Genomic DNA, 12,622 nt, shown 5'->3' with positions numbered 1-12,622 from the left:
TTAAAGCTTTTACCTTTATTAGGCATAGTAATTATTTGCTTTGCTACAAGGGGCTTAGAGAGTACAGTTTTCTTTCACCGACGCGGTGTAAACCATCACGTTTAATCTGGCTTTAAGGAATGTAGGTCGATCGCCTATTGCATTATTGAATGCTAGATTAGATTATTGGGCTACATGATTTACAAATTTCTATTTTCATTTTCATAACCTATGAGGTGGTTATTAAATCCATTTTGCAAGTAAGAAAATTGAGGTTTATGGAAATTAAGAGGATTTTTAAAAAATATTTATTTGGTTGCATGGGTTCTTAGTTGTGGCAGGCAGGCTCCATAGTTGTGGCACACAGGCCCCTTAGTTGCGGCACATGGGCTCCTTAGTTGTGGCATGCGAACTCTTAGTTGCGGCACGCATGTGAGATCTAGTTCCCTGACCAGGGATTGAACCCGGGCCCCCTGCATTGGGACCATGGAGTGGAGTCTTAACCACGGCGCCACCAGGAAGTCCTTCCAGGGTTAATTTAACAGTTACTACTTGGCTGTCTAATACAATTTCAAAATTAACACAGCCAAAAACCAACCTTGTCTCCTTCACAGCCTTCCCCACCCCATAGTTAGCAACACCCTGCTTCCAGTTACTCAGGACAAAAACCTTGGAGTCATCCATGACTCCTTTTTCCTCGTACTCAATCTATCAGCAAATCCTGTTGACTCTACCTTTAAACTATATCTTGGATCTGACCACTTCTAGCTGGCTCAACTGCCATTCACTTAGTTAAAGCTATTATCACTGTCCTTGTTTTAGAGAGACAGTAGGTCACACTAAAATGTCACACTATAGGTTCCAAACTATAGTGGTGGAACTGGGATTTGAACTAGTAAGTTTGAGTCCACGCCCTCATTCACTAGAATGTAAACTCCAGAAGGGGAGGGACTTTTGTCTGTTTAGTTCACTACTATATCCCCAGTGCCTCTACTGCTGCCAGGCACATGGTATGCACTCAGTAAATATTTGTTGAATGAACAAATGAATCCACTACCAAAGCTAAAAGTGCAATATTTGTGGCAAAAAGAACCAGGGATCCTTCAGCAATTCAGAGAGAGATATTTTGGACCCTCACTCATCAGTCAAATGGTGGTATTTCTATGTATCCAGTTTGCATAACTTGCCCACTGGCATTATTTATAGATATAGATTTAGTGGAACTGATTTTTCAGGTCACATATACAGATTGAATAATTAGACCATGACAAGGCAGAGGAAGATATTAAATGTGGAAAACCACACTTATACTCTTTTCTTTCTGGATAAAAAGAAATCTTTTAAGAATAAGTAGAAGGGGGACTTCCCTGGTGGTCCAGTGGTAAAGAATCCACCTTCCAATGCAGGGGATGTGGGTTCGTTCCCTGGTCAGGGAACTAAGGTCCCACATGCCACAGGGTAACTAAGCCCGCATGCCAGATTGCGCTCGCGCGCCTCAACTGGAGCCCGCGTGCCCCAAACTACAGAGCCCACGTGCCCTGGAGCCCGCACGCCAGAACTAGAGAGAGAAAACCCACGTGCCACAATGAAAGATCCCACGTGCCGAAACTAAGACCCAACGGCAGCCAAAAAATAAATTAATAAAATAAAATAAAAATAAAGAAAAAAAAAGAATAAGTAGAAGGACGTCAAAGAGATTTCAAACCAGAAGCTTCAGATATACTGGAAAATCTTTTCCTTGGAAAAGCATCTTTAAACATGTTCTAACTATGGCTTATCCTTCTACGTCGAGGGCATTAAGTGACTGACACTGGAAACTCTTTGGATAATTAAAAACATGACAATAGATGGAAAGGTAGGAATCTCTGGATTTTAGAATAATGGGTAACTTTTGTTTCTCTCTCTCCTCATCTCTATTTCTATCTTCCTATCTACCTACCTATGTCTCTTCGGGCTGCTATAACAAAATACCACAGACTGGGTAGCTTGTAAACAACAGAAAATTTTTTCTTACAGTTCCAGAGGCTGCGAAGTCCAAGATCTAGGTGCCAGCATGGTTGGGTGAGAGCCCTCTTCCGGGCTGCAAACTTCTTGTTGTATATTCACATGGTGAAAGGGTCTAGGGAGTTCTGTGGGATCTCTTTTATAAGAGCACTAATCCCAGTTATGACAGCTCTGTCTTCATGACCTAATCACTTCCCAAAGGCTTCACCTACTAATACCATCACCTTTGGGGTTTAGGTGTTGGTGGTGGTTGGGGGGAACACAAGCATTCAGACCATAGACTACGTACACACACATATTTTTCTACATTTTCATATGTATGTATGTATCTGTATATAATATCCAACTTATGGGGGAGTGTATATATATGTATATATATACACACATGTATAACTTTTATCATCAGAATAAAGTAAATGTATGTGACCCTCAGAACTCCAATATTAGTTTAATGATATTTAAAACTTAAATATAGATGGGTCATAGCAAACCCTGCAATGGATAATGCAGATGCCGAGAACCCAGAACTTGCTAGACTTAATGGTCACTAGAAGTCTGCTCATTTCCAAAGCAGTTAAACAAGCACTTCTGAGCATCCCTGAGGTGCCTGCTGGGCTGGGCTTGTCACCAGCCATAAAAGCTATATAGCTGTTCATAAATGGTACAAAATCATTCTTAAATACTTGAAGGAGGTGTCTAGAAAAAAAGATGGATTCCACCAGAGCGAAATGCCATCCTCAAAATTCTCTGGTAGCTGACCTTCTTTGTGGACACTACCCTGTTGAGTTCCAGAGCTGTGCCCCCAAAGGCCTGTCTGGCAGCTGATGTGACTCTGGAAAAGTTTAACAAGTTCCTGGCTAATTAAGAAAAACAAAGACAACAGAATGAGTTGGTTTTTTGTTTTAAAGAAAGCACAGATGTTCAATATAGAATAGAAGACAGTCCTTTAAGTTTGCCTTTACTACGTTTTTGATGGGGAAAAAAAAAAGTTCTCTTAATGAAACGATCTTAGGTCTTTTTCTTAATTTCTCACCACTTGACAAAAGAAAAAAAACTAGTTCACATGTTTTGGTCCCAGGCTGGGAACTACTGCTTTAGAATTAGTAAAAAGGCTCATGTGGGGGGGAAAAAAAAAAGACTTATGTGATGAGAACTCTTGCCTATACCAAGAAACCAAAATAATTTGTCAGAGATGGGCTTAAGCTGAGAGAGATATGCAATCAAAACTTAATGCAACAAGTATTTACCATAGACCTATGAGTTCAGCATTATTCACTCATTTATTGGGTGCCAACTGTGTTAGGCCCTGGGCCAGGCCCTAGGGATATAGTAGTGAAGAAAATTACCCAAGATCTCTGCCCTTATGTAGCTGGCATTCTGATCAGAGGCCTCAGGGAACCTCCTAGGGACATCTTAGGGTGACACACTTTTCACACCCATTCCGAGTATCATACAATACCCAAAGTACTGCTTTGAAAATGTATGAAATACTTTAGACCTTATTTCCAACCATAAAATCTCCACTAAAGTGGCAAAATAAAACCAGAAGACAAACCAAAACAAAACTAGGCAGTGGCCTAAACTAGTCCGGAGGTCTGAGTTTAAACACATCAGAGAAGATGCTGCTGCCACCAAATGAGAATTAAGTCCATGTCATACCATCCCAGTAGCTTGCTATACTTCTCCCTTGCATCTCTCGTCACATCAGAAATTGTGCAACGTCCATCTTCCCCAGAGGACTGAGTCCCATGGTCACAGAGACCCACACTGATCTTGCTATAAGCCCCAGTGACAAGTAAAGTAGGCTTTCAAAACATTCAATGACCACTTAATAACTTGATGATGCTACTGCTGGGCAGCCAATAACCTGGGTCAAGCAAGTAGCCTCTACAGGATCTTCAATACTGAAGCATTGGATATGTTTCACAGCTCAGGTTAGGCCAAACAGGGTGACACAAAGTCAGGAGGAAAACCTAGTCTGACCAGTTCAGGACAAACCTGGAAACTTCCAAAAAATGTTTTGACCTATTCAGTGAAGGTCAGACAGAGAGTAATTGGACACACCATAGATGTGCCTGCAGACCATCAGTTAGACCAGAAGGGCTCTTGGAGTGTATCTGTCTGGGGCTGAAAGATCCAAGTAGCCCATCTTCTAAAATGCTGCACTAGTGGTAGCAAGGCCCAGAACTAGGGGCTTTTGATCCCTAAGCCAATGTACTCCTGTTTTCCTTTTTTGGAGGGGTAAAAAGATATATTAAAGATTAAGAGAAAGGGATTATATTTGGACACAGCATGACAAACAATTTAAATTCACATTTACCATTTCTGTTGCTAGAAATGTTTTCTCCTTGGTATACTCCCACCTCTCCTTACCTCTCCCACCCCTCACTGCTCATCCTCTCCAAAATGCCAATACCCCCACTCAATTTTTACAAAACCCTCCTTGGTCCTGCCTTATGTATCCAGACTATGTCGTTAGACCAAGGGTTGGGAAAAACCACCAACCCTGGGCCAATTCTGGCCTGTGACCTGTTTTTGTAAATAAAGTTTTATTGGACCACAGCCAAAATCACTTGTGTATTGCCTGTGGCTGCTTTCTTACTACAAAAGAGCTGAGTAGTTGCAACAGAGATCATATGACCTATAATATGAAGTCTAAAATATTGATTCTCTGGCTCTTTACAGAAAAGTTTACAAACCCCCACCTTATACAATCAAGATGTTCTTCGAAACATGCAGTTCTAAGAAACATTCTTCCCCTGAGATACCTGAAAAGTGCAATTCTTAGTACCATATGTTCCCCTGAGAAATTATTTTTTAAAGTTTTAATAGGTGCATAGGATATAGCAGTCCTTTTAACTACAAAGAATTAAAAACACACAAAAAACTCACTTTTGAAGCAAATTCTGTGAAATGGTATGAGTGATATGGTGGGCAATAAAGATGTGAAAGAGGGCAGACATCTCTTTGGAGAGTTCTAGCCATGGAGGAAAGGAAAAGCTGGGGCAGTGGCTGGAGAGAAGTGGTAATTCTTATTATGCCAACTTGCTGTGGTGACCACAATGTGTGAAGCAGTGAACACCCAGCGGACACTCAGAAAAAGAGCTGTCACAACACTGCCTCCCCCCCGTCCCCCAACAAAGTCAGAAGAGGACTTCTGAAGGTCTAATGACTAGTAAACCAACATATGGAAATATGTTCAGCCTTAGCAGTTACAATAATGAGTGATGCTATTTTCACTGATTATGAAAATAATTTTTAAAAATCTGACAGTATTCATACAAGCCAGAGTTCAAAGGTCACTGCAACCAGTCCACTCACACTGATAGCAGGCACTGTTCCAGGGCTCACTACAGCCCTTGTTGCCATTTCAGCGTCACCTCAAATGGACCCACACCAAGGGACTCTCTTCCTCCTACCATTAGCCCCACCCCCCCACCCATGGGAGAAAAATTTAACCACCAAAAGAAGTCACATTGAAAAAAAGTTTATTTAAAAAAGTTCTAGCAGCAAGAACAGTAACAAAACAAAAGGAGAGACGGGACAAACAAAACAAGAAGGAGGCTGTGTCCTGTGGGACTTGTCTCCACTCTTTAATCGAGTTCTTTATACCGAGCAAACATGACTCTTCGCACAGCGTCTCGGTAAGTCTCATTGGACTGTCTCTTGCTGGTTCTTCCTGGAGCTCCCACATTGGGACCCCTCATCCGGCTTTCAGTCTGTAAAACAAAGACAAACAATGAAGTGGGCTCTATGAATTAATTAGCCTCAGGGCTGGTCTTTGACTATAAGCATTTCTGGACTAGCAAGGAGAAGGATATAGGAGAATTTTTAAAGAATGCTTAATTAATAAACAAACACTCAAGATGAATAAGGAGAGTGGCGATGCCATGATTTCAGGATACAGGATTCAACACCAGAAATGTGAGAAGCCAATCTCCTATATGTGGCATTTTCAGACAGGGACTAAGACAACACAAAATGGACAGGGATCCCTCTTATCACCTTTTCTATCTTCTCTTCTTTTCCTTAAACATGAGGGGTGAGGCCCTTCATGGGACCCAGGACTAACTTCATGCTCCTCAAATTTTAGCCATCAAAGACCTCTAACGACAATTCCTCTCTGAGATGCCTTTGTACCTTTTATTGCTGGTTCCCTGGTTCTTTTCACCAAATGATTCTTCAATCTCAAACTGCCTGATTCCCACACTGCCCCATGTCTTACTCTGTGTAAGAGTGAAATCAGCCCCATTCCAAATTCTCTCTCCCCTTCCCATCGCCAATCAAACAGCAAAGAGCCTAGCATGCCTAGCTACAACCCAGTATCAAGACTGACAGGCTTCTCAGCTCTCATGTTCTTTGCCAGCAGTGGTGAAAGCCCAGCTAATAGGCAAGGACATAGCTCTGGGCCACAGAATGAGAGGAAACTAAGTATATGCCAGGTTCATGCCACCCCTAACAAGATGGAAACCATTTCACCTCCTCTGCTGAAGCCAATCCAGGATGGCCATATCCGAGGCCTGCCCCCTTCCTCCAGCCAGTGGCCTGTTGGACACAGCCTCCTTTGCTGCTATTGTCGATGCTTTCTTTACCAACGGGCTTACGATCACTGCAAAAGAAGCATATATACTTAGACACCAGCACTTTCAAAGTGACATGCTTGTGAGCCCAATAAAAACCTCTGTCCTCTTGATTCAAATTTGCCACCTCTTAAGAATATTAAACAGTATCTTTGAGTGCCTGCTATCTATGAAACCGGCTTTGTCCTGGGGATACAGAGATGACCAAGACCTGACCCTGTTCATGGGGAAGGATGTGAGAAGGATAATATGTCAACAGATGCTTACAGCACACTGAAGAGCTCAGTCATGGATGTAGCAACAGTATATATCTACTATGGAAACACAAACAGGGAACACAAACCTGAAGGGGCATCACCAAAAAGGAGGAATTCTAACAGGAGGGTATACCTGAACCGGGTCTTAACAAATGAGGAGCTTATGAGCTAGAAAAAGCATGGGAGGAAAGGAGGACACAAACAAGGAGAAGTGAAAGAATACAATTTGTCCAGAAGAAGAGTGGCAGGAATTGACAAAAGGCTGCTTGAGCCAGACTGTGAAAAGCCTTGAACATCATGCTAAATCATGACTCTGTACTTCATACTTCAGGCAAAGAATCTCTAGAACCCAGACCTCCCTTTAGGCAAGGTATATGTTCACCAAAAGGCTAGTTTTAGGAGATTTCTGTTTATAAAGGTCATTTTGGTGGTAGGGTAGAGAATGGACAGAAGACTGAAGAGCAAAGATGGAGAGTAAGCAGTCCAGTTTGGAGGTGAGCTAGGAATTGGGGCAAGGCTTAATTATGGATTTGGCCACTAACGATACAGAGGATAAAGGAGGGAGATTGGGACAGACCAGGTGGACCATGATGTGATGATGTTACTACTCTGAAATAGGAATACAGCAGGTTTAGCAGGACTGGACTAGAGAATAATGTGGAATATAATATTGAGTAATTGTTTAGTGTGAGGAGGCTGAGAAGTGGCCAAGAGGATATGCCCAGAAGGTAAACAGAAATAATGATTTTGAGCTCAGAAAACAGAAATGACTTGAGATGGGGCCATAGGACTTGTTAGCCTGTGAGTGGTGGCTAAAGCCTTGGGTACCGTAGGCAGTCCAAGTCAAGAGGATGGAGGAGCAAGAATAAAGGAAAACTGAGGGCAGAGTCCTGGAGAATATCCGGAATTACCCAGAAAAGGAAGAGGAGCAGGAGAGAAGACTTAGAAGGAGGAGAGCCAGTAGAATGTGGTGTGATGGGTGCTGAAAATAGAGAGGCATCTCCTTCTACACCCAGCTACACCCAACTGACTCAGGGCTAAGGTGCTCTTCCTCCTCCTGGCTGACTCCTTCAGTTTTGTCATCGTTCAGTGTATTTCAAATTGCAGAGAATGACCCAATGGGATGCTACATTGATTAAGTGGTCCCAACTTAGCACTTCTTACAAATGCGAATAGAATAGACTAAAATAAAAATACCAGTGTTTAATGCACAGTAAGGAAGTATTTTTCATGAAGATTTCTTTTTCAGTTATTTACACACACACACATATTCTGGGCCATGATTCAAAATAATCTCTTATTGAGGGCTGTGAACAAATAAGTTGGAATGCCAGAGCCCCAGACCCCATCTACACTTCTTAGGGGCCTTTCTCCATCAATCATCTCCCCTTTCCCCACAGGCATACTCTACCCTGGCTACTAGTTCTTTTGCTTACCAATGTAGAGACTTGTTCAAGTTTCACTAGATCAATACCCTGCTTAAAATCATTTCATAACCTCCCACTGCCCTAAGACAAAGTCTTAGCAAGGCATTCAAGGAGCATGAACTTCACGAACGGGACTGTGTCTGTTGAGCCAGCCTCATCTCCTTGTCACTCAAGCACTTATCTTCAGTGTTCAGCCCATCAAGCTACTTACAACTTCTCAAATGCATCATGACCTCTCTCTCTTTCATCCATGAAGCATGCAGTTCCCTCCAATTGAAATGCCCTCCCCTTCTCCACCGGATTTCTGTGTCTGCCCTACAAGACAAAGTATCACCTAAGCCTTCCTATTCTCTGTTCAGACAGTCAAGGATAATACGTGTCTTGTCCACATGAATATTCCTTGCCCTTGGTGCAGTATCTGTACATAGTGGGCTATCAGCAAATTCTGTATAACTCTGGACTCACGACTTGGGAGCTCTCTGACCAGAAACAGCACAGGAAGCTAGAGATCATATATCTCTATCAGCAGCCAACCACTTATTCAGCACCTAATGTGTGAGAATGGAGGTTCCCTAGAGAAAAAAGTCCAAGATTGTGACGTTCTTATCAGGCTAATACGGAGGTACAGCATTACTGATGAGGAGAGAAAGGGTTCCCAACTATAGCCACTCCAGTCCTGGTTTTGAGCAGCTAAGCAGCCAGTGATTCTTATATGCAAACGTACATATTCCGTGTTAAGACAGGTGGTAAAAAGGCTGGGGTGAACTTCATGCTCAAGAGTTCAGACAGAACCTGCTCCCGATAACCTCACTCCCCGAGAGAGAAAAAGGCAGCATGTTGGAGAAAGTGATGGTTTCATCATTAGGCTTTAGACCTAGGCTGAGTGAAGAGTTTCTAGCTTACCTGTCAGTTTCCCTGGAGTATTTAATTCGTTTCCTTTCTGGAGAATCAAAAGATTGGAGCTTTTCCCTGCGATCATTTCCTCTTTCTTTAAACCTTCCCTGTTGGTAAGCAGAAGAACAGATCTGAGACTCCCATCTGAGGGGGCGGGAGAGTGTGAAAGCTTCACTTTATCCCCGATATTTCTTCTAATGTGAAGGGATTCAACTGGTAACTCCTGGAATCTCTCATTCCTTTAAACATTCTTCTTGAGGAAATAGTGGCTTCTCTAACTGGTAAATTTGGGAAGAAGAGGCTATCTTTTCCTCTTCTGAGGAGGAGGTGCTCTCCAATACGCCTCCACAGGTGGATTCTTAACCATCACATAAGACCTGTCATGGGCCGGTGAAGCCTGTAGCTGGGTAAGTGAGTCTGCCTAATTGGTCTAGATAGCAAGTCCATTTGGCTCTCACACTAAGCTACTTCCTCCAACTTGGCCTTTAACAGTAAAAGATGCTATTTCAGCAGCCCTATCCAACACTCCTTCATTGATTTTAAAAGCTGGGCAGGAAAGAGGAATGTTATTTCACCTACCCAGAGACCCTAACACCACCTTTAAAAAAACCAACTTTATTAAGGTATAATTTATAAACTATAAAATGCACCCACTTTAATGTAGTTTGATGAGTTTTGAGAAATGTATACACCATCTTTTGGGGCTTCTTCATTCTTTATCTTCAGCACAGCCTACAAATGCTACACCAGAAAGCAAAAAGAGTTGGGGTCAAGGGAGTAACAAGTCACCAAATCTTACCTCCCGTTCTCTCCTCTCCAGATAGGCTAGCTCCTGCTCAGACTGTTTTATCTTCCGATGGATTTCCAGGTTTTGCTGAGAAGAGAGGGAGTTCTGTGAGTGTAGGTCTAAAACAAGTGGTCCTAGAAATGCTCTAGGTCTTTCCTGATAGCTGCTCTAGGACTGTAGCTCCTTTCACTGACCAACTCTCCCAAGTGATCACTGCACCATGCAAGCAACAATCCCTAACTGGTCTTGCGTTAGCCTCACCAATGGGAACCCAGGTTCTAACACTGGCTTGTCACATAGATTAGTTACATGTTGTGGCACAAGACAGAATTTTATCCTAGTTCTCTCCAAAGTGTAGAAGACACAAATCTGGTTTATATCTCTTTACCTAAGGTAAAAATGGGAGAGGGGAATCTGACTACACCAGTGAAGAAAACCAAAGGCCCACATGCTCTGCCTACCACCACTGCCACCTGCCATCCTCAGACACTATTCTCTGTGGGCACTATTCAAGCCCACAGAGAAACAGGAAAAGGAACTCCAAGGTCACAAAAGAACAGATTGCTCTGAGAGTCCTGAACTCCTTGAGGGTCCTACACTCCTCAAGCGTGGCTCCCTCTGGCATATATAAGAAACTTAAGGTGTCCAGAGCAGCTCTTGTACAGAGAGGAGATTCTTTGCATTGGATTACTGCAAGGAAAGGAAAAGTGCTATAGTCCACATTCCACTGTCCCAGGGCTAGTTCAGTTTGTGGATTCATCAGACCTCTGGCTCCTCTTTCCTGACAACAACTTTTTAATCTCTTTAGCAATTTACTAGCACTTTCATAAGAGAGCTGAATTTTAAATGTGTTGTCTGATGACTCAGAATTCCAGAAGGTCAAAGGAACTTGGGAGGTAGTCTGTTGCAGGGATTGTCAGAAGGAGCCTCTCAGAATCCTAGAAACTTTGCAGAGCCTCAACAGAGGCAGCTGGAAGAAGAAGTGTGCCTATCATCAAAGCAGAGCTTCTCAGCTTTTAGCTACATTAAGACTTTGGGTTTTATATTGAGAGAAAGTCTAAATCTAATCCCCTCATGTGCTCTAGCAACATCGGCTAGAAAAGGAGTGTGAAAGAAATTACTTTATACTGAGAACACGAGTCCACCTAGGGGCTTTACTTGTCCAGAATTTGGCTCCTTGGCCAGTACATATAAATGAGAAGACTGCAAGGGAGGACCAATGTATGTCAGTTTAACACCCCAAGAATAGTTGTTGTGCCATGGCTTATAGCAATAACTCACTACATGAAGAGATGGCAGAATGTGACTCACCCTTGGGGAAAACCGCACACTGTCAGAGCTAGATGGAAGTGATACAGGTGAAGCCACCAAGTATCAAAGAAGAAAAGGGCCTTATCTGAAGTCCAACTGTTAGGTTAATGGTAGAGCTAAGATGAGAAACCCAGCAGGTGAGTTTCCTTTTCCATGACCTCTTCTCCTCCTGTCTTCAGCACAGCTTCCATGTTTGGTGCCCCAGCCCCAGCCATGCTGCTTGCCTTGGGTCTACACTCTGAAGTTTTTTGAAGGTGGGCACCGTCTTAATGCAGAGCAACTCATGAACAAAAGGTGGAGAAACAACTCATTTTTGTCTTTTTTTTTTTTGTGGCCGCACTTTATGGCATGTGGGATCTTAGTTGCCCAACCAGGGATCGAACCTGGGCCCCCTGTGGTGGAAGGCGAAGTCTTAACCACTGGACCATAGGGAAGTCCCAGCAACTCATTTTTGAATTAAACTGATTTAATTAGAGGAGTTGGGGAAGATACAGGCTGAGGAGGACAGCATAAGCTTCTTTAGTCACTGTAATGCTCAACAGTGATAAAGAGTCAAAAGTTCGAAAGGTCAGGGCCCTTCCCCTAATACCTTGTGCAGGTCTGAAAGCTGCTGGTGTTTGATCAGAACTTCTTTATTGGGAAACTGCCTTCTGCAGAGCAGACAAGCCAGTTTATTCCAGTCAGTGAGTTTGTCTTCTTCATTCTCCTTCTTGGTCAGCTCCTCCCGCTGCTGGGGCTGTGCTGTGCGGGGCTGTGGAGGAGGGGTCTGCTCCTCCTCCTCTTCCTCCTCATAGTCACTGTCTCCTCCATATTCACCCAGGAGGCCGATCAGTGGGTTTACCACTTTAGGCTGGTAGGAGAAGGCCAGGGATTAACGCAAACTCAACCTATATTTGGGGCCTGTTTTCTGGATATTCTGATATGGGCATCTCATTTCTTTTAGTTTGAATAATGAACTGGGTGCAGAATAGGCCCACTGACCATGTTGCTCATTTCCCAGATGGAAGCAACATGGCTCGAGCTTGACTTTTCTCCTTGTCCACTGAGATAAGCCAGAAAGTTTCCCTTAGAAGTGACTCTAGCAACAGAACAGTGATGAGAAGGAAGAGAAAGGGAAACTGACAGAGACCACAGGGAGAGTTTAAAAGTTACAAGTTACTTTTGAAGAGGCAGAGATAGCAACCACCTCCAAGTCACTGTAACCCATGGAGAAAAGGAAAGATAACTTTCATCAAGGCTACAGTAACTCCTAGAGCAAAAGAGATTTAGGAGATGGACTAAAAGCAACTGAAGGATAAACACCCAGGTAGACAGATCCAGTTCCTGAGTAAGGTAAAGACAAAGGCATGGTTAGGATAGATGTTACAGTGAACTGAATCAATA

General features: G+C 43.0%; 1 protein-coding gene across 3 annotated transcripts in view; it reads right to left on the bottom strand.

Moving 5' to 3' along the window:
* Positions 1-5,454: 5,454 nt before the first annotated feature.
* RBM6 (RNA binding motif protein 6) overlaps positions 5,455-12,622 on the bottom strand; it is a 104,931-nt gene continuing 97,763 nt past the window's right edge. For all 3 annotated transcript variants that reach the window (XM_059939685.1, XM_059939688.1, XM_059939686.1), the window contains 5 exons: positions 11,829-12,089; positions 9,941-10,015; positions 9,151-9,248; positions 6,463-6,592; positions 5,455-5,702 (listed from right to left, as the gene is read on the bottom strand). In XM_059939685.1, coding sequence (XP_059795668.1) covers positions 5,577-5,702; positions 6,463-6,592; positions 9,151-9,248; positions 9,941-10,015; positions 11,829-12,089 — 690 coding nt within the window. In that variant the 3' untranslated portion in view covers positions 5,455-5,576. The remainder of the gene's footprint in view (positions 5,703-6,462; positions 6,593-9,150; positions 9,249-9,940; positions 10,016-11,828; positions 12,090-12,622) is intronic.

Source organism: Balaenoptera ricei, chromosome 11 (genome assembly GCF_028023285.1).
Source record: "Balaenoptera ricei isolate mBalRic1 chromosome 11, mBalRic1.hap2, whole genome shotgun sequence".
NCBI classification, from domain to species: domain Eukaryota; kingdom Metazoa; phylum Chordata; class Mammalia; order Artiodactyla; family Balaenopteridae; genus Balaenoptera; species Balaenoptera ricei.
This window is presented reverse-complemented; position numbering and strand designations above follow the sequence as displayed.